General features: G+C 53.4%; 4 protein-coding genes across 4 annotated transcripts; all 4 read right to left on the bottom strand.

Annotated features, from left to right (window-relative positions):
- Window positions 1-525: 525 nt before the first annotated feature.
- QC761_605430 (uncharacterized protein) lies at window positions 526-3,682 on the bottom strand (the record flags this gene model as incomplete). Its single annotated transcript, XM_062880991.1, has 2 exons — window positions 526-2,585; window positions 2,637-3,682. 2 exons carry the CDS (start codon window positions 3,680-3,682, stop codon window positions 659-661), a joined length of 2,973 nt encoding a protein of 990 aa, XP_062729235.1. The 3' UTR covers window positions 526-658.
- A 683-nt stretch (window positions 3,683-4,365) lies between these two features.
- On the bottom strand, window positions 4,366-6,491 carry QC761_605415 (uncharacterized protein). Its single transcript, XM_062880990.1, has 2 exons — window positions 5,540-6,491; window positions 4,366-5,484 (listed from the first exon to the last, which is right to left on the bottom strand). The coding sequence occupies exons 1-2, from the start codon at window positions 6,407-6,409 to the stop codon at window positions 4,618-4,620; spliced, it is 1,737 nt and encodes a 578-aa protein (XP_062729234.1). The 5' UTR covers window positions 6,410-6,491; the 3' UTR covers window positions 4,366-4,617.
- Window positions 6,492-6,680: 189 nt separating this feature from the next.
- Window positions 6,681-9,470, bottom strand: QC761_605410 (uncharacterized protein; the record flags this gene model as incomplete). The annotated part of the gene is made up of 2 exons (XM_062880989.1): window positions 6,681-9,261; window positions 9,319-9,470. 2 exons carry the CDS (start codon window positions 9,468-9,470, stop codon window positions 6,681-6,683), a joined length of 2,733 nt encoding a protein of 910 aa, XP_062729233.1.
- A 3,901-nt stretch (window positions 9,471-13,371) lies between these two features.
- On the bottom strand, window positions 13,372-16,974 carry RAD3 (TFIIH/NER complex ATP-dependent 5'-3' DNA helicase subunit). Its single transcript, XM_062880988.1, has 5 exons — window positions 16,187-16,974; window positions 16,094-16,134; window positions 15,501-15,886; window positions 15,005-15,452; window positions 13,372-14,948 (listed from the first exon to the last, which is right to left on the bottom strand). The coding sequence occupies exons 1-5, from the start codon at window positions 16,201-16,203 to the stop codon at window positions 13,462-13,464; spliced, it is 2,379 nt and encodes a 792-aa protein (XP_062729232.1). The 5' UTR covers window positions 16,204-16,974; the 3' UTR covers window positions 13,372-13,461.
- Between the last annotated feature and the right edge of the window lie 6,384 nt (window positions 16,975-23,358).

Genomic DNA, 23,358 nt, shown 5'->3' with positions numbered 1-23,358 from the left:
GGACGACGCGCGGTGGAGACAAAATTTGGCACTTACCTTGCAAGGAGCTTGCTGGCCCACGCGCGCTATCGATGTCGCTTCAACGAATGACTCCGCTGTCAACTGGTAACTGGCTCTTGGCATCCGCGACGCTTCCACCGCCTCACATGGGCTATGTATGAGTGGTGCAAAGGGTGATGCGCTTCGATGGAGAGGTTCTCGCGACAGCGTCCAGCAACGGCTATCGCAAAGATGCAGTGGCGTTGCGGCTCGCAAACTAGAGAGAGCTGTTGAAACAGGAACAGGGCCGCATGCCAAGCACCGTTCGCTAAGCTTAACAATTTATGCCAGCCCCCTGCCGAGCCAGCCTTATATCAGTCGTGTTAAGGAATCAGATCCGGGAAGATCTGGGGTTGCACAGCAGCGGTGGCAGCAGAGGCCATCTTCAATTCCAGATATCATGTTATGTAGTTCCCTGTTCACACTGTTCTTTGTCTCGAATCCAAGTGCATCCATCCACCTAGTCACTTCAAAGAGCACTCCTCAACCAATCAAATGAACAACGCGCTGTTGTCTACCTGTCTGTCTACCTTGACCAAGTATATCCGTCTCGCTCCTAAACGCCGTCGCTATCAAATACAGTACAAGTTCAAACAAAGTAAGGTCCAGACCGTCCATCTCATCCCGAACCACCAACCGCCACCCCCCCAAACCGCCCCTTGACCTTCACAGCCCTCATCGCCGGCAGCGTGTTCTTCCTCCCCGGCCTCCTCCCCACCTCAATACACAAAAACCGAATCAAGTCCAGATTCGTCCAATAACTCGTATGAGCACTCAGCATGTTCAAATACTGAATCTCCAACGGCCCCCCTCCACTCCTCAAATAATAATCAATCTGTCCATTATCATTGAGCAGAAACGCCTTCTTCTCCGCCACATCCTCCCTCGTAAAATCATGCACCTCCAGCTCCAACTGCGATGGCAACCTCATCATTGTCGACGGCTTCTTCTGCTGCTCCGTCCCACCACCAGCACCACCAACCTCATTCTCCAACGATGACGAACCACCCACCCCAACAACCGCCCTAAACGCATCCCCCACCCCCTTAAACCACCCCGTCTTCAAACTCGGCACGTACGCCGTCTTCAAACTCGCCGCATACACCGGGTCGACCGTCCCGTTCAGCAAATACGCAATCGGATCCTCCTTTGCCAAAATATTATAGATATTATCCACCGCAATGCACCCAAACATGCCCAACTCCCCCACCACATCCTTCGCAACCGTATCCGCCGCCTCGGCGCCTGGCTTCATCCTCCCCCGCCTCGGCACCAACCCCCCTCGTTCCAACAGCAAGAAGAACGCCGCCGGGCTCCCCAACAAGAACAAATTAACCGTATCAAATTCAAAGTGCTTTGTATCCGGCACCTGCCCAAGCGGCCTCGGCACCCTGGTAGGCTGTTTGCTCAACACCTCCACAGCCATCGCACTCCCCAGCGAATGCCCAATTAAATGCACCCTCCCCTTTTCCTCAAACCCCGGGTTATTCCCACACCAAAGCTTATAAACTCTGTTCGCCTCCCCCACCAGCGCCGCGATCATCTTTGGTTTATGATGCGACATGTAGAAGGGTATATCGAACATCACATCCGAAATCATGCTCCTCACGGCCGGTATCGTACCCGGTTCAATATCCTTGAGGCCGAACCCATCCGGAGCGTATGCCGCTTTATCCTCCTCGTTCCCCGTCGTCGGCCCCCCGTCTTCAAAGCTGAGCAAATGTCTCCAGTTTACTGGCAAAACCATAATCCCGTTCTGTTCCGGCCGCAAGACCGACTTGACGGCGGGAGTCTCCAGCTCGACACTGACCATTCTTCGAAAGGCATTCACTGCGTGCGTGAAATGGAAGCTTTCCACCCTTTCCGCGAATTTTTGGCCGATTCCGTGGGCGATAAGGACAAGGTCGGTCACCTGGCCTTTTCGCAGCTCTTCTTGACAGCCTTGACACACACCCTCCTCGCTGTTGTTTTCCCTCTGCTCCTGTCTGACCGGCTGTGGCTTCACCTGCTGCTGCTTCTTGGGCTCATGAACCTTCTCCCACGCGGCCCTATCAAACCCTCTCACAACCGGCACCCCAACCGTGACTCCTTTCATAATCTTCTGTACCGGTCTCCGGGAGTAATACGCCGAGGGCTGCTGGCTCGGCTTGAGCAAAAACGCCTCTTTGGCATTCTTGTAAATAACGTGGTGGTTTGAATACTGTCTCTGCTCTGGCGCCGGCATGGCAGTGTCAGCCTCCTCGCGAACAGGTTCCAGCTTCCCCTCCGCAGCAGCCTCCCCACTAAAGCACCTCGCTGCACAGAACGGGTCACTTGACACAGGCGGTTCGGGTGGTAGATGTTGTCCATCTTTCAACTTGGCCGACCGTTGCTTCTCGCTGTGGTGCTCAGGCCAGAGGCGATGAGTAACCTTTTCTTCGCCTACCGCCCCGACGTCGAGGGCAGAACGGAGCTCGTCAGACCAGGTCTCTGTCCAAGGTTGAAGTTCGCGGTAGCCGGCCTCGAGCTGGTTGGCGATCAGCGGAGGGAGGGGGATCATGGTGTCTCTGTTGACTGTCAGCTTTTTGTTAACTGTCCGTGGAAGAGGAGGTAAGGACCTGTAAAACCACGTCGCCCTCACCACCGCGGCAATATCATTCACCGGCGACCAGTAAATCGGCTTCATCTGCAACACCGGCAGCGAAACCACATGTAGTCTCTGAATCCCCACCAGCACCTCTGCCGTATCCTCCTCCGGCGGCGGCACAGCCCCCTTCCCAGCTATCCTTGTCCCAGCAGTACTCTCCCCCCCCCTCCTCCCTGTCCCCCTCTCCCTCTCCCTCTCCCTCTCATCAGGCGTAGCAACCCCACTCTCTCCCATCCCATCCACCAACCCCCGTCCCCGTAACAACTCCTCTCCAACCCCAATCCCCGACATCCCCGGCACCCTGGGTACACTCCCCACAACCATCTGCGGCACCGGCGTCCCAGGTCTACTACTCCCCCCTCCCCCCTTCTTGTTTTGTTCCTGCCCCTCCGCACCCCCGCCTTGCATCTTGCTTATCACCGCCATAACCCCCTCAGCAACCCTCTCCTGCCCCAACCAGCCCACCCTCCGCCTAACCAACCCACAAAACTCCTTTCTCAGTTCCGCCGCGACATCAATCTCCAACTCCTGACAGCAAACCACCTTCTCCTCTCCCCCACCATCCTCAGTCAAAACAACCATACTCGTCGGGCCGAGCAACCCATCCTTTGCTGAAGCGACAGATTCCCGCTTGTGCTTGTCAATGTGGAGTTTGGCGAGGCGGTCGACGAGTGCTTCGAGACGTCTCCTCACCTCCCCCTCCTGATCAACCTTTCTCCCCAGCTTACACCTCCTCACCAGCCTCTGATGCTCCTCTTTCGATTCTGCGTTCGCAAACCCCAACCAAGCCCGCTCAAGGGATAGGTTATCCCCCTCTGAAAAGGGGCGGAGGTTTTGAACCCCAGAGCTCGGATTCGAGGCGTCGGGGATGGTGCCAACGGCGGCTGATAAAGGGTCGTCGATGGGGATGGGGGAGGAGTAGAAGTACTGGGGGTTTGCCGCCGGGACTTGGTCATCTGGGGATGGGGATAAGGGGCGGAGACGGCAGTGGGTGGTGTAGCTGTGTTTTGGTGGCATTGTTTCTGCTGGATACCGTAGCAGTTAGAAGAGCGGTGGAAAGAATGAAAAAGGTGGTAGACGTTGCTGCCTTCTGGTGAGGTAGGGGTACACGGACGCACCTTTAGCTTCAGCCCTGCACCTCTCTAGCTTTCCTTTCCGGAAAGCCTTGCTCTTCTGCAATAGCAGCTCTCTCTCCCTTTTCCTTTAATAAATGATACCGCAACATCTCACGCTCCCAACCCCGAAAAACCCGAGACAAAACTCTCCAGGCAGTAACCACCACACACACGGGCACAGCAGCGCGCGCATACCAAAACTGCACGAACACGCGCGCGGAGGCACGATGACGTGGTTCACCGTCCAGCGGGTCCCTACCTACAATTTCCGCCCTCCCATTGGTCGCCCTGGCCTTGTAGTGCAGGTTCGATGCCGGAACTTGGGGGACTTGCAGACGGCGCTAAACCTTCTGTGGAACAGTATAAGAGGTCAGGTGGGCAGCGGCGCTGGGGCATCGAGGTCAAAGAAGCCAGGCACAGCATCATATTTCAAGATAAAGGGGGTGGTTCTGTTGAGGTTGAGGATAATTAGTGACAAGATAGGTATGGAAATCGGATCGAGAGCTGTAAGGAGACATTCTGGAAGCTGGAGATGTTTGTTGAGACCGAGACCCTAACCCTCTACTACATATATCATATAATCGATAGAGCTCAAGATGACAAGACACAATATTCCGTCTCTCTTCACGCGAGTATCATTTCCCGAGAGCTACCTTGCCCTGCCAATGGACAACAGGAGCATATACACAATACATCCTTTACACCATCCCATCCCCATAAAACCTTCCCACGTCCATCCGACCCCCTCCCCCCAGTCCAACACAGCAATAAAGCAAAGGGTATCCCTACTATCCGTAACAGTAACAATCAAAACATGCCATCCAATCCCACACTCCCTCAATTCTTTCTCAGCGACTTCAACAACGGCGCAATCCGGCTCCTCTTGCTCAACCCAACCCTATACCCCGCCGGCTTGATCGGAGTCCCCCCAGCAACCACCTTTTCCTCCTTCACCTTCTTCACCTCCACCTTCGTCTCCTTCTTCTCCTCAGCCACCTCTTCTTGCTCCTCTACCAGTTTCTTCTCCCCCCACTCCCCATCATCACCCTCCCCATCCACCTCAGAACCAACAACCACCTCCTTCTTCTTTCTACCCCCTTTCCCCTTCCTAGCAGGAGTCTTCTTCCCATTTGTCTGAGTGTTCGCAGGCACCTCCGCCAACGGCTCCCTCAGCTCCTCAACACCCTCCTCCTTCACCTCAATAACAACATGCTGTGTCCTGGCCACCGTATCCGCCTTCTTTGGCCGACCTCTCCGTTTCTTGACAGGCGCTTGCTCCTCCACCACGGGCTCAGGCTCGACAGCCTCAGGTGCAGCCTCACACTCCATATCCGGCAATGGGGCCACCTGCCCCTCTGAAGCAGTAGCTTCCGCGTCAGGGTGGTAGAGCTCACTAAGCTCTACATCCGGTGCTGCCTCCTCCGGCGGGGGTACAGGCTCCTTCTTTTTCCGGCCGCGTTTCTTCTTTGGTTGTGGTTCCGGTTCAGCTTGAGGGATGACTTCCGTTGAGATATCCTCAGAAACATGGCTCTGGTCGTTTTCAGCTCCAAAGTCACCATCTTCTTCGTCCTCAATGATGCGCCTCTTTTTGGTTTTGCGGCCCGAAGCAGTCGAGGTGGGAGGCTTCATGTCCGTTTTACCCCTGGCCTTTCTCTTGCTGCCGGTCGAAGGAGGCGCCATGTCGTTCAACACATCCGGTGATGACTGTCACACTAGTCAGCCCCCACATCTCAACACCAACCACCGTCCGCACACATACCTGATACCTTGCCGGCGTGTCAATCTCCCCCCCACCACTACCAAGACCACCACCAACAGACGAACCAACACCACCCATAGACGAGATGTCCCTCCTGTCCGAACTCCCAATCCTACTCGGCGTAGTATAAGCAATAGTACTCAACGTCCCCCCGCTCGAGCTCTGCCCCTCCCCGTGCGGCAGCGTCGGCAATGTCCCTCCCATCACCTCACTCGTAGACGAATTGGGCAACGACACGGCCACATGCTGCTCCTTCTGACTGGCCGTCATCTCACTCGTGGCGACATACATACCCCCCCCCCCCACAAGCGCAACAGGGCTAGCAGCCGCACCAAGACTGCGTCTTGTCCTTTTCGCGGCCGGAGTTGACTCTGGAAAGGCATACGGATCCTCCTCCTCTTCCCCAACTCCAACCCCAACCTGCGCGCGCTTCCTCGCCGACCGACGCGAACCCGGCTCAGCGGTTGGGGGGAGGGAACTCCCCGGAAAGTCCCACACGTCTGTTTTTCGCGGGGTGGTTAAATCGACAACCGCAACGTTGGTTTTGGCCTTTGCACGGCCGGTGGCTTTCCGCGTAGAAGGAGGCATTTCTGTTGCTGTTACTGTTGTCGCAGCCACTGGTTGTTCCAGATCAAAAGCGATATACTGCCCCTCATACACCCTCTCAAAAAAAGACGAATCGGTCGAGAGGGCGGTGGTGCTGATATTTGTGGCAGCAACGTTGTTTATGGCGGCGCTTGCTGCAGGTGGCGCTGCTGCCTGCTGTTCGACAACTGCATCAGGAGGGACTAGGGTTTCGCCATATTCTTCTTGGTCATTGTCAAAGCCATCGCCGTCGTCTTCCGAGTCGAGGATTTCTCGAGGGTCCATTTATTTTATTTTATTTTTTGGTGTCGTTGTTTTGGGATGGTTGATTGAACGCGGTGCAGCTTGGTTTAGATAGTGGCTTGCCTGCTGCTTGCTGCGGGGATGCAGAAAGGTGGGACGAAAACACGTCGGGATACACGCGCTGTCACGGGTTGCCAAGAAAGGTACGTACCTATTACACTTGCACAACACCAAGCCGAAAGATCACAAAACAGAACGCAATGATCAAAAGCAGTGATATAAAAGCCTAATCTCAAGCATAAAGCCTAATAATTCACTCAACCTCCTCAATCCTCACCCTCCCCACCTTCTCCTCGCCCACAGCCGGATTCACCCTCTCAACCGGATTCACCACCAACCCCCTCAGCATCCCCATCCCCTTATCCTCCTCCCCCTTCCCGACCAACCTCCTAACCCCCCAAGCCTCCAAACTTTCCACCACATCTCCCGCCTGCCTCCTCACCAGCCCATCCCCATCAGTATCCCTAACCCACCCAAGCGTCCTCATCAAATCCTCCCTTGCCCTCTCCCCAAACCCAAACCCAAACCCAAACCCCTCCCCGACCCTATCCAACGCCCTCACAAACTCATTCACCATCATCACCGCCCCCCTCCTCAAAATCCCCCCCTCCACCCCCCTCTCCACCTGCAAAATACTAACCGCCAGCTCAACCGCCAAATTAACAACCCTAACCCCCATGCCCCTTACATTAACCTCCATCCCCATCCCCAAAACCCCCAAAGCCGAAGCCCTGACCCTGATATCCTCACTCCCCCTCTTCGACTCCCACCCCTCAACAATCCTTTCCAAAATCTCATTCCTCGCCTTCTCCTCCGGCGTCGTCGGGTCACTAAAGTCAGGCACCTCACCCCCCCAGGCATCAGCCGCTTCCTTATTTTTCTTCTTCTGCACCTTGGCCTCCCTCGCCTGCCTAGCTTCAGTTTTGGGCCTGTGAGCTCTCCGGCCGGCGACGGAGAGTAGACCATCGCCTACACGTTGCGCGAGATCACCGGTAAAAGTCTCCCCTAGACGTTCGATGACCTGTGACAACGCCTCAGCGAACCGCTGCCGGGCATCGACAGAGTAAGTCTCCTTAGCGTCAATGAACTGGTCAAGCAAATCGTTCGTCACAGCTCTGGGGTGGGAGCCTGCGAGGAGGGTGTAGAGTTTGATGATGCGGAGGTAGATGTACTCGTCGCTGTCCGAGATGAGGGATGACAGCAGGACTAGAATACCTGGAATGTCGAGGACGGGGGAGTGCGAGGTTATGAGGGTGCCGATTAGATGCAGGCCTTCAGACCTTACCGGGGGGGGGGAGTCAGAGGCGGTGATGTAGGAAATGGCGAGGCTGTACGTTTTGCGGTCTTCGATTTGGCGGTCTGCCGGGGCAGGTGGGAGGAAAGACTCGGATGGGTCGTCGATCTGGTCTCGGTAGAGGAGTAGGAGGCCGAGGTTGTTGGCTGTTTTCCCGACGTCGGTGGGGGATTTGGAGAGCTTGTCGAGAGAGGTCTCGATGAGGGACAAAGTGTCAGGGTTGACCCGGGATTTTTGGAAGCCGGGAACTGTGACGATCATGTTGAGAAGGCTCAGGGCTACGCCCGTTACCTCATCATCATTGTGGTCCTCGTCGGATGCGGCGGCAGAGCTCGCCAATATCTCGCTGACCAGGTCGAGGATGGCCCGAGGTTGCGTGGCGAGCTTGTTTGGGACTTTCTCCATCATGGATTGGAGGGTCTTGATCTCAATGAGCTGCTCCAAGGGGTCTCGAGTTTCCTCAGACTCTTCCTTGATGAGAACACTTCCGCCTCTTGACTGCCGTGCTGCCTTGAACCATCGTTTCAGGAGCTCAAGGAAAGCGCCGATGATGTCGGCATCCGACATGGTCGTTGTGATCAAGTCAAGCAAGGTGGTGATTTTAGTCTCCATGTCCTCCATGGTGACTTGAGGGACTGTTGGGGCGCCGCCAATGAAAAAAGCGCGAGGTTTTCTTTCCACGATGCCGATCTCATGCTTGCCTGTCTCTTTGTAGACCCACTCAGGACTCTGTCGGTTGTATCCTCCAACATACCCAAGATTTCTTATCAGGTAAAGCACGAGTTCTGGAGAGGGGGCAAGCTTCAGGTATATCTTTAGTAATTCTGAAGCCGGACCGCAGACCCTGTCCGAGAGTTCTGAGCTGGCTCTGTTCCATGTAGAGAGTGTCCACAAGGACGGCAGCAATGGCGACAGCAAGCGTTTGGCCAAGCCCTGGTTTGGGTGTGAAACAACTAACGACCTGAGCCGGCGCAGAGCAGTGACGAGATCCTGGTATTCCACAAGAACTCTCTCTTTGCTGAGGTCAACAATCTCGTCGTCATCCTCGGTACTTGGTGGCTGAGCATTCGGCGGAGGCTTGATGGCGTAGAGCAAAGGCTCAGCGAGGCATTTCCAGCCTGCAGTTCCTGGAGCTCCAGACGCCTTGCGTCCCAGAATCCCGAAGCCAATGATGTAGGACGCCGTTCTCGTGAGTTCCGGGCCCTCGTCCCCATCGAGCAGTACCAAGAGCTGTGGCGCAATGCTTGAGTACCATATTTCGGGCGTGACCGAGGAAGAAGAAATCGAAAGCAGTTTACTGGCCATCTCTAGGGCCTCGTGGGTGATGTTCGCGCCTCTCTTCTGGGGAACAGCCGCCTCCGACACTCTTACCGTGCTGGAGGGGTGAACAGCAAAGACGAACTCCATGGTGGCCCTGACGCCGTCCGGACGGAGGGGGATCAGGGTCAAAGCTTCCATCAGCTTTGGGCGTAGCCATGCTGGTGCGTGACCGGGCCTAACCAGAATATTGAGGGCAGCTATGAGGTTGAAGGTCTTTATCCTGGGACAATTGTCAGATCAAGGCCTTGCTCAAGAGAATATATTGGGCTATCCTTGCCTCTGAATCCCATCATCCCACTCCTTCCTTCCTTCCCCACGGGATGATTCGGGGACGTCTGGGGAAAATGCCTTGGATCCAATGTCTAGAATAAACTGCATCAGCTTCTGGCGGGCATTGTTTCTCTTTTGCTCGGTAGCTGCTGGATCCATGGCGGGTCTTTTCGATGATGTCAGAGGCGATGTGATGGCAGAAATCTGAGATCAGACCAAGCGTCGCTCCGAGGGAAACAAATGGAAGACTTCTACCAATTTATATCGAAATCGTCAAGCCTATATGCTCGCCCCCTCAAGCAGTGAGTATTTCAGTGAGTGCCTTCCGGCCGGTGTGGTTGGTAGTGGTCTGCTTACTGGGCAAGAGCCCATGACGTCGCGAAGCTTCTGAGCTGTTTGCAGCCAAGGTGGGTCTGATGGTCTGTGCACTCGACGCGGTGTTCAGCATTTGAACGCGTCTTCTTCACTTGACTTGCACCCTTCCCCTCCAAACATCCAATACCAACATCACCAATTGCCTCACAATGTCCGAAAGGAACCGCCTTCGACCAAAGCATATCGATTCAATGGCCTCGTCAGAGACGCAGCATCTGACAATCCAACATCGAGATATACAGCCTCAACAAACAGCCCTGGCATCACTGTATCGGCCGGACCAAGCTCTTTCACCACTCTACAAACGCACGGCGCCTCCTCCACAGTTCTCCGACTCTGGTTTTCCGCAAGGAATGCTCCTCCGGGGCCACCTCACTGGGTTCTGGACTGTCGGCAGTACGTCGCAGCTTCGATCCTGTATCAGGAACCTCCAAGCCTGCCGCGCAGGGATTACTGCGGCCATCGCTTCGGCGTCAGTCCCGCGAGGTGAATCAGCTTCGGAACTTAACCCTAAGTTTTTATTTGGTCAACAAGTCTTGCGCTTCAACAGTCATTCAAACCGTCTTCTAAGCCTGCGCTCTCTGACGTGAAGTCGGTCGCTGAAAAGCGATGCGGATGCACCTGATGGGGGCAATGCGGGCCGACCGGCGGGGCGATCTTCCAGACACCTTTTGGTGGGCGACGTCAGTTCCTATGAGTCCACATGGTAAGGGCCTCGATATGAGGTCGCTCGTCAGGAACTAGGCTCTGGGGTATTTTGGCTCTGGTCACGATGGATGTTCTGGTTTGGTGTCCAGCTGCTTGGCGGGTGTGGGGACTGCCTTGTCGGCTTCGGCCAGCATGCTCTTTTGGTTGCTGTGCAGCTTCGAAGTGAGAGGGAGAGCGCAGTCTGGCTTCGTACGGTCATCTACATTGGGGTTTCATATCTTCTCGTCCGCAACTCACCTCGCCGGAATCATCGCAAGATGAGCGAGGGCTGTTGGACTACATACGGAGACCCCAATGATGACATTTTCCGCCAGACTATCACGCTCTCGGTACCCTCGATCTTCATCTTCTCTCTGCATGCGTACGAACCCACCCAAGACAGCCCGACTCCCAGGACCACGTTGCGGCAGATCTGCTCGGCGTGTCTGTGAACTTCATAGTATCCGACTAGGCGCATTAACTCGCCCTCGTACGGCTTTGTCCTACGTCCGGCGACGACGCCAAACAACCGTGTCTTTGACGCAACCTTCCTTCGGCTGTGTGTCCTGAAAAGGGCATATCGGTTGGAGACGACAGCGCGGTTTTTAAGGATGTCTTTTGTCCGCACGTTAATGCCCTCCTTAGCCCCCCACTTATGGTACTGGATGGAGAGGAATCAAAAACTAGTCCCTGTTGGCAGTGCGATACACACGGAAAGAGCTTGTCCGGTTCAATCTTTGGTATTCGGGTTCGTGCGAGTTTTGGCTGCCGATTTTGACATTTGCTGCATCGATGACGACGAGGTTCGGCTGCTGGATTGATTTGCGGAGGTCTGGGTACTCTTTTGTGAGGGTGTGGTGTCTGAGAGGTGGCCGGTCAACTGGTTTGGACTGAATGCTTCGAACTTGGGGGTCTTGGTTGAAGGGTGGGTGGAGGGAGTGGGGATCAGTTGCCGGGACCCATCTAGAGTTGGAGTCAAAGTTTCGTACTTGTCTGGTCTCTGGTTTCTTCTTTCTTTGCTTGTCTGGATCCTTGGTTTCTCGGGGAAGGGCTGCTGGTGTTCTTGGTTGGCTGGCAAGATGTGGCTTATCTTTGGAACAGGGACAACCTCGAAAGAGGTGGTCCTGGTCGTCCTCCCCGCTGAAAAGTTGGGAGGGCGGCCCCTCGGAGACGAGGATAAGTTTTTCTTCCATTTCACTGTTTGTATGTTGCTAACTTGCCAACAGGAAGCTCGGATGGCTCTGCTCACGCTGATGAACAAACCACCAACACCACATCTATGGAGATGTAAATACACACAGGCTCCCGCTCTTACACAACAAGTCTACTAATATAACAAACTTGCCGACACAGCTTTCCCTATCCTCCAACGCCGATTATCATGAGGTCCCGATGATGATGATGATGATGATGATGATGATGATGATGATGGATTACTGCATATGGACGGGGTTCTTCTCTTGCAACATGTCCGTCAACCACCAGCACACTTTCTGCCAAAATCTTCAAAACACACCGTGTTCCCTGATACCAGACCTTGCTTCAGATCTTACCTACCAGGTATCAACTTAAACAATAAAGACTTTTTATTCATTACCAACCATTCCACTTTTGAATCCTAATGTCGCTTCATTGAAGCATAAACCACCCCTAAACCAACAACCTGCCTTTCATATGCCACCAACACTGATATGCATCTCAACCTTCCCAACTAGGACTCACCTTTCGAGCTGTCAAGTCCATGCACCGTTATCTCATCACAGTACTTCGTGCAGCAGGGAAAATAAGATGTGGCTGCCACGAGTTTACCACGAGTTGTATGCATGTTTGTGGTGGGGGACGCCATGTTCCTGCATGGTCCAATAATAGCTTTCCAAGTTTTGCAAGCTGCGAGCCTTGTTAAGGAGAAATAATACGAGGATTGTGAGCATGACAAGCGTCACCGTTTCTCATGCTGCCCCACGAGGTAGTGGTTGCGGTTAGGGGTGTGCCAAAGCAAGTGTAGATACCACTCATTGAAACGATATTCAGAATCCGAGTGATCGGAGTCACCGAATAACTCGAACAAGGGAAACTTGCTCAAGCACCGTTGGGGGGATGATGGACAGGTGTATCTCTAACGACCATCACCATCACGACATCATCCCCAACAAGCACAAGGAAGTCAGCCTTGCCGTCACCGTCACCATGCCCACCCGATCCATGCCCACCGATCCCCTTCCGCAAGCCACCATCTTCAAGATCACTCTAGGTATCAAAGAAGGATTCTTGCGCGCGGGGGAAAGGGTGCATCAAAGAGTTGGGGGTGTCATCACTAATGCACCGAAGCACGCTAGAACACACTCAATAAAACGTCGGGATATCTTCCTTTTTGGTTCCTCCACCCTTCCAGAAGGGTTGGCTTGCATCTCATCCTTCATTGGAGCTGTGATGGCCCATGAGGGTGTATTGCATGCTGGTGACTTCCCGCCCTCCGAGGCGAGAAAGCCTTGCGTACCTACCTACCTACCTTAAGGTACCCGTGCCGCAAACGGTTTTGCCTTAAACGCGACATTTCGCAGTCAAGGGTGATCTTTCGATGGGAGAGAGCAAGAAAGAATGTGTGAGGTCTAAAGGTGGAATTTACCCGGATACCACCCACCTCACCCACTCGAGCAAGCTCACGAGCCTACCACCGCACAACCTGCATATTCGGTGAGGTGAGTTGAACGAGCCGGAAAAAACTGATGGCACACACCATCGGCAACCCCGAATCGTGGAAACCCACAATCACATCATGGCCTGGAACTTTGGTCTGGGACTCAGAGTCTCCTGCCTGCTACCTAGGAGATAGACTGCTCATGCGATAGACGAGATACCTAACAGAGAAAGCAACGTGGAATCATGGCGTTCAAAGCCAGCCCCAAGGCCCCTCGACTATCGGTCAAGAGCTTTCAACCATCATTCAAGGCCTACTAACCATCGTTAATAACCTCGGCCAACGTAGCAGTCTCTATTTTTCTCCCCACGACATATATTGATTGATGATACTATGTGTTACAAATGACTACCGATTATCTAACAACCCAAGCGCGTGTGAAGTCAGCGACTACGGATCCAACGCCATCAACTCAGCCTCATCATCCTCATCCATCTCGTAATCACTATCCGGCCTCTCCCTCGCAGAAATAAACTGTTGCGCCTGTTGCGCCTGCTGCTGTTGATTCACCCTCTTCTCCTCCGTAGCCTGCAACTCCCTAATCAACTCCTCCTGTATCTTCATCTGATGCTGCTTGAGCTGTTCAAGCGTCCAGATACTGATACCTTCCTGGTCTTCAGTTCGGAAAGGCTGGGCAATCATCTTGAAAAACCTCCTCGCGTTACTAACCGCCATATCCGTACTCAGATTAGTATCCGCATCAAGCAGCGCCTGATGGATCCACTTGGGCAGCTGCTGAATCTTTGACTTGAACCTTCTATCCGCAAGCACCATGACGCCGTAATCGTCCTTGCCGCGGATAACCCTCCCCAAGCACTGGGCAGCATGCCTCATCGCATCAAAAGAGAGAAAATCATTCTCCCTGATGCGATACGTCTCCCTCAAAAACTCCAACCGCGCTTTGAGGATGCGCGACTCGGTGTACTGAAACGGAACACCGATGTTGATGACAGTACGGCCAAACTCCTTGTCAAAATCAACGCCCTCCGACACCTTCCCTCTCGCGACGCACAAAAACACCGCCCCCCGCCCGTTCTTGCACGCGGTGCGGTACGTCTCGAGCGCCAGCGCCGTCTCCTGCGCGTCGGGCGTCTCGACGAGGATGAGCTTGTACTTCCACACTTCGTCCAACACGCCCATGCCCTGCCACATGGAAATGAGCGATTCGAGGTACAAGTAGCTCGGGGTGAACAAGACGATTCCGTCAGGTGTGATCTTTGCAAACTCCACGAGTAGACTGCCGTAGTTTCGAACGACACTAGGTTCGTTCCGAACCTGGAAGCCCGTTGAAATTGTGGCTTGGTCGCTTCCCCGCGTGACAATCATGGGCAGGAATGATCTCCTTGCCAGGGTCATGGAATATGACTCTTGCACCACCGTCTCAAAGTTGAGCATCTTGGGATACATCTCGAGTGGCGAGATGGTACCAGAGGTGATGATGACCGAGCTGAACCGGTCAAATACCGGCTTGATGGCGATGGCAGCGTCCAGGCAGGTGAAGTGGAGCACCGGGTTGGGCACCTCAGCTGTGTCTGATTCGTAGGGCTCTAGGATCAGGAGGAAACCCTTCTCGTAGGTCGCTACCAGGGTTGCAAATGTGGCCACCTCTTGCAGGGGTTGGTAGTCTTCGATTCTGGTCAGCTCCAGCGTCCTCACCAGGGACGTGAGTCGCTCGGCGCAAAATCGGAGCGGCTTCTTCTCGATAAAAGTGTACTCCTTCAGATGGGCCAGAAAAGAAGGAGGGGTCTCTGAGATGACCTGCCGGACTTTCATGCGGGTCTTGAGGTACTCGATGAATCTCCTCAGAAATGCAACAAAGTGCTCGGCTCGTCTGATGTTACCTGGCACTGCTTCTTTGAGAAGATCTTCTGGAAGGGCTAAGGCAAAAATTAGCACATCTGTCCCCGATGGCCCCTTACGAAAATACACCTACTTGGATTCGCCATGAACGAGTCCTCTTCGCGAGTTTCATCGTCGCCCCTGAGACCCTCAACCAACTTCTCATACTCGTCTTGCAGCTTTTGCTGATCAGAGTCTCGCATTTCATTGATCCTGTTCTCTAGAAACTGGGCTCCTCTGGTAGCCCTCCGTAGAGATTCCTCAGTGATGTCAGTGCTGAGTGATTCGATGCAGACGTTGTCGATGTTGTGAGCCTCGTCAAAGACAACGATGCAGTCCTTGGAGAAGTCTTTGGAAACACGCTCGGCAATCTTTGGGTCGAGCAGATAGTGGTAGCTGTAAATCACCACGTTGCACTGGCTCATCATCCTCCGCGCGGTGAAGTAGGGACATTGCGTGTGTTTCTGGCCGTATCTGAGCAGGCTATCGAGAGACCACACACCGTTGGGTATGAGATTGTGCGGTTCAAGGTTGTCGAGGTTCTGCCAGGTATTAGCCAGGTATCTTGACCCAGGATCCGAAATGCCTACATCGTGATAAACGCAGACGTCTACATCTTCGCCCTTCCTCTTCTTCTCCTGAATGAAGCCGGCTGTCAAGCTGCGGCAGCGGGCATCGACAACACTACCGCTCTTTTCTCGTTTCACGTCTGGGTGCAGACATAGATTCTTTCTGGACGTTAGACCCATGGCCCGGAAATCCTCTTCATGCCCCAGTCTCTCGGCTCGAAACTTCATCAGGGCCTTGAGTTCTACCAGAGCCTTTTCGATCTCGGACATGGTACGGGAGCAATAGATGAGCGGTCGCTTCTCTTGTGACGACATCTGATAGGCCACAATGAGGGAGAGCAGGGTGACAGTTTTCCCAGTGCCCGAAGGCATTTCCAAAACGCAGTTTCCGCCGGCATCGAGCGTTTCTGTCTTGTGTTAGAGATTGCTCATATGACGGGTAGCTTGAGGAGATTCACTCTTCAAATCGACCATGTAGCTGTGCCATGGCACTTGAGTATCAGCAAAAAAGATCACCGCTTAGACCCCAAAAGAATACGTACGCATATTGTTCTGTGAAAAGGTTAGCAACACATGCAGCAGGAGGTTCAGGGTTCAGGGTAGTGCGGACTTACCTGGATAGATTCGGGGGTATGGGAAGAGGACCCGAAGCTCACTTGGTCATGTTAGTTTGCTTTCCCGGGACAAACACATCAGGTACTGCTTACTCGATGAAGAACTCCATTTTGAAGATCTGCTGATGGTTTTGGATGCAATCGAATACCTGATGAAGAGTGCAGGAAATGTGATGCAATGCTCAAACGGTCGTCGATGTAACGACTCGTAAACTCGGGCTGTCTATGGCTGCAGTGTGCTGTCAAAAAGCAATCACTGCATTACCCTGTGCTGTGAATGTTTAATGTTGCCTCTGGCCCATCAGATGTCGGTAAACCGTTTTCCCTTTTCCCCGGAACGCCTGCCAAAACCGCAAAGCTCAAAGCCAATCTCACCGTTGTCGTCGTTGAATACGTATCGATGTCAGGAAATCACGTGGACTCGCTGCCTGGTGGCGACGCGAAGTGAACTGAAGACGCGAGCAAGGTCAATGCTTCGCAGTGATCAAAGCTTCGGTGAGACCAGCCGCTGTCAGCCACTCACCGAGGTGAGCAATCAAGGCCCAGGGCAACAGTGGGGCGGGAAGTGCCGTCCCACACCTGGTGGGCATCCCGTGGTGGCCGCGCAACAAATGCAAGCGCTTGGTCGTCAAGGTTCCTCGACTCTGGAACCGCATCAAGTGAACCACATCACCTCCTCTCTCGGCTCAACCGTCTTTCCATCACACACAAGAGAAATCCCTCGTCATGCAGACGCCAAAACCGCCCTTGCTTGACAGCTGTTTAGGTGAAACGCTTTGACAACTGCCTTTCTGCCCGCTTCTACTGATGAGACCATCACCAACTGCCTCTCTCGAGATGGAAAATGGATGGACGGCAATTCCGATCCCGCCCTCCTTTCCTCTCATCTCACCAACCAGGCAGTCTCGTTCTCGGTCCCGGTCCCGCCCATTTACAACGCTCTTGAATGCATTGCGACATTGGCGGCAGTCTCCTGGCTTCTTCGTCGGAAGTTTTCGAAGCCTTCCACGACGACTGGCCCATCAGCACTGTGACTGTGCCTGCAGTAGCGATAATTCGCAACCAGGAAGCGGACAAGCCACTGGTTCATTCCCCCGCAGCCCTGGCTCGTCTGTCGGGTCGGTCTTGTGTCGTCTATCAAACCCAACTGAGCTGCTCACCTCATCGTTCTTCTCTCTGGGGACATATTCGGCCGACCATCAAGTCGAGAGCAGACGAGCGGCGTTGAAGACCGGCTATCGGTGGGGAAGCAAGTCTAATCAGGAAGCCCGGAGATGACGTCGGGACATCATCTTCGATTATCGATTTCTGTGCCCTGTTGCGCCGTTCATGGTGATCTTGGTCGCCAGCGGATACTCCACGTGCTCTTTACAGAGAAGCGCCGCCCGCCTACGCAGCGAACCAAAGCAAAGCAGCAGTCCGCATGCCAGACCCCGGGTCTCGCGGATAAGGTCGCAGTGGTGGGTTGGTCTTGGTTGACATCCAGACTCCGCGTCTCTTCCTTCTTGTTCCTTGTTGACTCCAGCCCAGGCTCTTTCATGATCAGCTCCCTGGACTTGATCTAAACTAAGTTCAGAACTCCAAGTCCTACCTCTCTGATGCGATGATGTGTGAGTGGGGGTTATACTGGATTCGATTCTGGATCATGACGGACCTCTGAACTCGAAACACTTGGGGAACTGTTTTTAGAAGCACGGGCTTATTAGATGGCTGGATTCGGATGTTCTCTCTGCACACTCAGCTATCTTGATCATCTAGAGCTAACGGTGGGTTCTTCTCTTTGGAGGAAGGGGGAATGATCGGATGTTTCAAAACATGCCGAGCTGCGTAAGGTAAGGCAGTAAGTGTGGCCGTTCCTGATCCTGAACAACCAGGCTCGAACAATGTTCACACACGCCCCCCCTCTTCCTTCCTCTCCTTGCTGAGTACAACATTCCCGCCGCTTCTCCCCGCTCTCACACCATCGCCTTGCCCGCCAACAGACACGCCGCGAATCTGTTCACGCCTCCCTCCCGCGCTGTCGTCACATTGGCTCTGCTGTAATCCACACCCAGGTTTCTATCTCCAGTTGTATTGGACCATGATCCTAGACAGGGCCGGGCTAACGGTGGCCGGCGGCAACTTTTCTCAGCTTTTTCTCTGGAAGGTTTCACCCACTAGCACCACGCAAGAAGGCGGCACGGAACTGCATGGAAACCTTCCAGAAGGACTGGACAAAATGGGAGGAGGCAGGGGTGCGGGCGGCTGGGGAGGGTATGATAGTTGTGAACGGCGACCCCGCGTCCGTTATTGTCGTTGTTGTTGTCGTCGGCGGTACCAAGGCCGTGATTGTTGATGTTGAAGCTGCAAGTTTCAATATCCGATATTGAACCCCCCCACCCCACGCAACGTCCACCGCAAGATAGATAGATCGATGTACAAGGAAGTGATCCTACTACGACAATATAACTACAAGTAGTACGCAAGAGGAAGGTAAAAAGCTCAACTTTTGATATAGTGGGCAAGGCTTTTTTTGCTCTTACTCCTCAGAAGTTCCTGTTGCTGGCGATCTACAGAGCCTATCTGCCCTATGCTTGTTCAGCTTTAGGTAACAGCATTTAAGCTGCTCTCTCTCAAACAAAACCCGCGAATCCAAGCAGCAGAAGGGCCGCCGAGAGCATCATCCGCTTAAGTCAGGTGGGTGGCTTGGGGAGGGGGGAGAAACAGCCGCGGACAAGCGCCTGTTGGTGCGGGGAAGTGTGGTGTTGCTGCTGCGCCCCTCTATGTTCCCCTCACTCACCGTTCCTCACCTTGCTTTCCCACCACGTGCTGAATAAAACGGAACAGAAGATCTTGCTTTCTCTCTCTCTCTCTCTCGTTTACCTACCCTATGCCGGTTGGGCTGTGAAGGTGGGGGGAGGGGAGGGGGGGTGTGAGACTTTCCTGCTTGCTCAGATCTTCGATGCTGTCACTACTCACCCTAGCTCCAGGCACCTGAATAAGAATCATGTGGCTGTGGGTTTTCCCGCTGGGCTGTGCAAAGAGCCTACCTGCTCGTGTGTGATGCAATGGCGGGAAGAACCTGAAACATGAAACATTTTCCTTTGCTGCTCCTATAGCATGTGTGTTCAAGAGCCTCAAGTTGCACTTTTGGGGTGGTTGGGGGTTGGTTAGTGGTGGTGATTTCGGCCGAGATGGGTACAACATCACGGTTCGACACCGAGCCTAAACTACACCGAACATTCATCCTCAGGCATAGGAGGACCACATGGATCGACACTTGTTTTCTGCACTCTAATCAAGCCTGCAGCGTAAGTGATTTGGAATTCTTGATATCGACAAGGCAGTTTTTGGCTTTTCGTTATCAATTCTTCAGACCAGAATGGGGGCCAAAGAGTTCAGTAAGAGATAGGTACATGGAAGGAGGTCCGAAATAGCAAACTCCCCTTCCCCCACTAAAAAAAACACCACGTTGAATGCAAGAAGCATAGCTCTGTCACATTGTCACTTGCAAAGCCATTCGGTGCAATGCCTTCTTTGATGATAGCGTCGGCTTTCTCTTGATGTAGGTATGCAGCATCAAGCACTATCAATAGTTGGGGGCCAAAGAAAGCTGGCGGAAGTGGACCTACAGTAGAGTTAACCGTGACCTTGGCCGCAGCAGTCAGGTACGCAATAATGGATCCTTTTCTCTTGCAATCCTTTCCGTCCCGCTGCTGCTGCTGCTGCTGCTGCGTATAGCGTGCAACGGCACTAGTTTCCTTGCTCACGGCGTGGTGGAAACTGGGGATGAATGATGCAAGTCAGATCATAGACAGTATCGACAGCCGAGTCTAGTCCAAGGCAGCCAGTTTTCTGGACCCATCCACCACCACCAAGCAGTAGCGGTATGACAACAGCCCAGCAAGGTGTGTTATGTACAGAATGTTTTAGGGCTGAGTGGCGACCATATGGCCGGGGCACACAGCACTGGCATACTGCAGCCCACAATTATCAAAACTGCAGACGGGCAGGACCTATCTACCTTGGGTACATCACCGTCAGTGAACCTTCCATCCTGAAAGTGCCATACTTGCAACGAGGTTGGTGAATGCCACAACATGAGCTCCTCCCCCCCCGTGTGAGGTTACACTGCCTACCTTACCTCCCAAAAAACCGCCTACACTACACACTTATGCTTTACGATATACGATCTCTTGTCTCTCCTTCACCCGTAGGGTATGTTGTATCTCCAACAACCCACCCCAGTTGGGGGTGGGGGCCAAGAAATCTCCACACCTAACAAGCCGCGGCACCGGTGAAAAACAACAGCGTAGCATCGTTCAAAACCAGACAGCAGGGATAAAATAAAAGCGAGTGAGAAAGTTTAACGAGCTCGCCAATCAGAAAATTGGACTTTTTTTTGGTGCGCAAGGCTGCTGCTGCTGCTGGGGGACTTTTAGAGCGTGGCTTGCGAGTGCTCGGTTTTGAGTGGATACCTTACATGCCATAAGAGGGGGTGGGATTAGGAGGTTTGGGATGGGAGTTTGTTGGACGACGACGTATGGATGGGCTTTAGATATACGATTTGAATGTCACCGTTGCTGGTGGTGTTTGCGACGGGGGTTGAGGTAGCTGTCGGGTTTTTTTTAGGGGGGAGGGGGGAAGGGGTAGGGTGTTGTGGCTGGAGGAAAATGAGTATTGACTGATGGTGAGATGCAAGTCATCGGGTTCAAACTGGCAACAATGATGATGGTGGTGGAGGTGGTGGTGGTGGTGCGGAAGGAAGGAATAACGCAATCATGGGGTCAATCTGAGATTTGATGAGAATGTGTGTGTGCGTACGATCTGTGGTTTGGGGTTCACACACAAATCCAACATACACCAAACACACGCGCTCTGCTTGATTCTCAATCTGTAAAATCGTGATGATCTCAATGAATGAACCACCCACCCGCCTCCGTCCCTGGCTCATTGTCGGCGTCCAATAATTGTCTGGTAGGAATGCAAGAGTTGCCATCTCTGTCCATCCGATGAGAGAGCAATATGAAATGAGAGATTGAATCCTACTCGTGCGACCATTGCCTTGGGTCAAGCAGTCCGAGGTCAAGGTCAAAGCCAAGAATGAACTTGCATCATGTATGTACATTCAAAGCTGCAGTCAGTGTGTGTTTCAAGACGCGATTTTTGAGGATTTGTCAACTATATTCAGCAACAAATCAATTTGAGGCAGATCAACTCCATCTGTGAGGATTTTACTCCTCACAAAATCAGCACTTTTGCTGCCCCGCCCCCCCGCGCATCAAATCCCGTTTCGGACGTTCGCAACAAATTGGTGATGTGCTGTTGGTTCAGGGTTGCAGTTTGGAGCTTGTATCCCAAAAATATCTCGGCATCTGATTCGAGGGCGCCTATTTCTGGTCTTGGCTTCGTGGCTCGTGCTTCTCAAATGTCCGTGCTTCAAGTTGATTGACTGTGATGCACCCTTGCTGGGCTGGCTGGGTGAACAACCCCCACCGTTCGTCTTGGTGTGTGTCTTACTCCAACAAAGACCACCACACACACGCCCCCTCTTGCAGATTTTTGGAGAACACAAGCACTCCTAGAGAAGTTGAGAGCATTGCTCGTTTTAGGAAAAGTGAATGGTACCCCATATGACCTCAGAAGCAAGAAACTTCTCAGCCCTAAATCAAGCCTGCATATGCAAGCAAACCTGAAGCAGTCATTCGGAATAGGAATATGCTGCTGCTTGGACTTTTTGTTGACCACCACGTTTAGCGCGCTGAATTTATGGGAAATGCCGTGATTCTTTAGCCGTTGCGCAATGGGCTCTCGGTTTAGTCGCATCATCACGAACGGTTGGTGGCGATGGCTAGTGGTGGTGTGTGCACACCTTGCGCTTGTCATTCCTTCCAGATCAAGATTAGATGCTGCGCTTGCTCGCTTCATCGCGCTTGATTGCTCGCTTCTTTTCATCTTCACCAGGTCCCCGTACCTTGCACAAGACTGCGGCGAGGGACGCCGATAGCCGGTCTTTGCCTTGCGGGATGGCTGTGCTTGTTGTTTCTGTGTTTCTCTGCCTGGGCCCTGGAAGCTCGGATCATTCCACCAGCTGGATTTGGGACGAAGATGAAACCAGGAACCGGAGACACAGGATTGGTGATGGCGCCGGTGCTGATTCTGATGCTGATGCTGGTGGAGAAGGCTGTGGGTAAACCGACGATGGTGTATCGCTGCACTGCACCTCACCTCACCTCAGATGTCAGGTTGTTAGCGTCTGTCGTCTCACCGTGGGGTCGAGTATCGCCAGATCATCATTCTCTTGTTGCTGACGGTAACTCCGAAAACACTGTTTCGAGATATCGGACCTGGTGTAATAATTCATCTCCTGACTGTTCTCCGAATGCTCACCTTTACTCGGTCACACGACTCCACCGAAACGGTGTCTTTTCTCGAATGGGCCTTAGTGAGGGTGACAAGACGGGACTGTTCGCCTCAGCTGTCATCCAGAATATCTTCGAAATCTCCGTTTCGGACGTTTCTTCGCAACCCTGAGTGTTTTGCTTAGCTAAAGCATCACGACAAGTGCTGATCTCACCAACGAAGGCCAGCCTTGGCCCAGCCCGGTTCTGCCCAATCGAGGTCTTGTGTCACGGCTACCATTTTCCCAAATGGTGGTCAGACATGTCTTGGTCCCTTACTCAGGTTATCCCGGCTGTCTGGATTTCCCGTCGTTCGCCGGTATCAAAAGGAGACATCCAACAGAGAACCAACAAGCCAGTCAGCAGCCTGCCAGACTCGATCAAAAGCCACAACTGGCACTAGTGAAGATGGTCATTTGTGACGGCGATATCGTCCTGCTGCTTGTCAGTTGAATCACGAAAACCCTCCCAACCATCGTAGTTCGTAACCGCATCCTGTTTGGTCTCCCCTCTTATCGTCTTGGTCTGTGCAGCGTTGCGTCCGCGCTTCTAGACCAACCGGAGAATCCTTCAATTGCGACGGCACGTTTCTCCCCCGAGTCGCATTGAACCAACCGGCCGCACCTGGGCAAATCCGGAAATCCTGCCTGCCGGTTGCCACAGGGAGGAGAGTGCCGTCGAACGTGTTGTAGGATTTAGAGTGCTGAGGCACCGCGTGGCCCAATGGATATTGCCACGAGGGACGAGAAGAGAGCAGCGATATCGAACCTGAACCTGATGGCAGAGAACGGGAAGAGCTAATGGTGTAAGTGTGCCAACGGTATGTAGGGGCATTCAACTGCCTGTAATCCTAGTGCTAGTAGCGCAATTTCACCATCATCCTGG

This window comes from Podospora bellae-mahoneyi, chromosome 6 (assembly GCF_035222275.1).
Source record: "Podospora bellae-mahoneyi strain CBS 112042 chromosome 6, whole genome shotgun sequence".
Lineage (NCBI taxonomy): Eukaryota > Fungi > Ascomycota > Sordariomycetes > Sordariales > Podosporaceae > Podospora > Podospora bellae-mahoneyi.
Note: the sequence above shows the minus strand (reverse complement) of the source record. Positions and strands in the feature narration are given on the sequence as shown.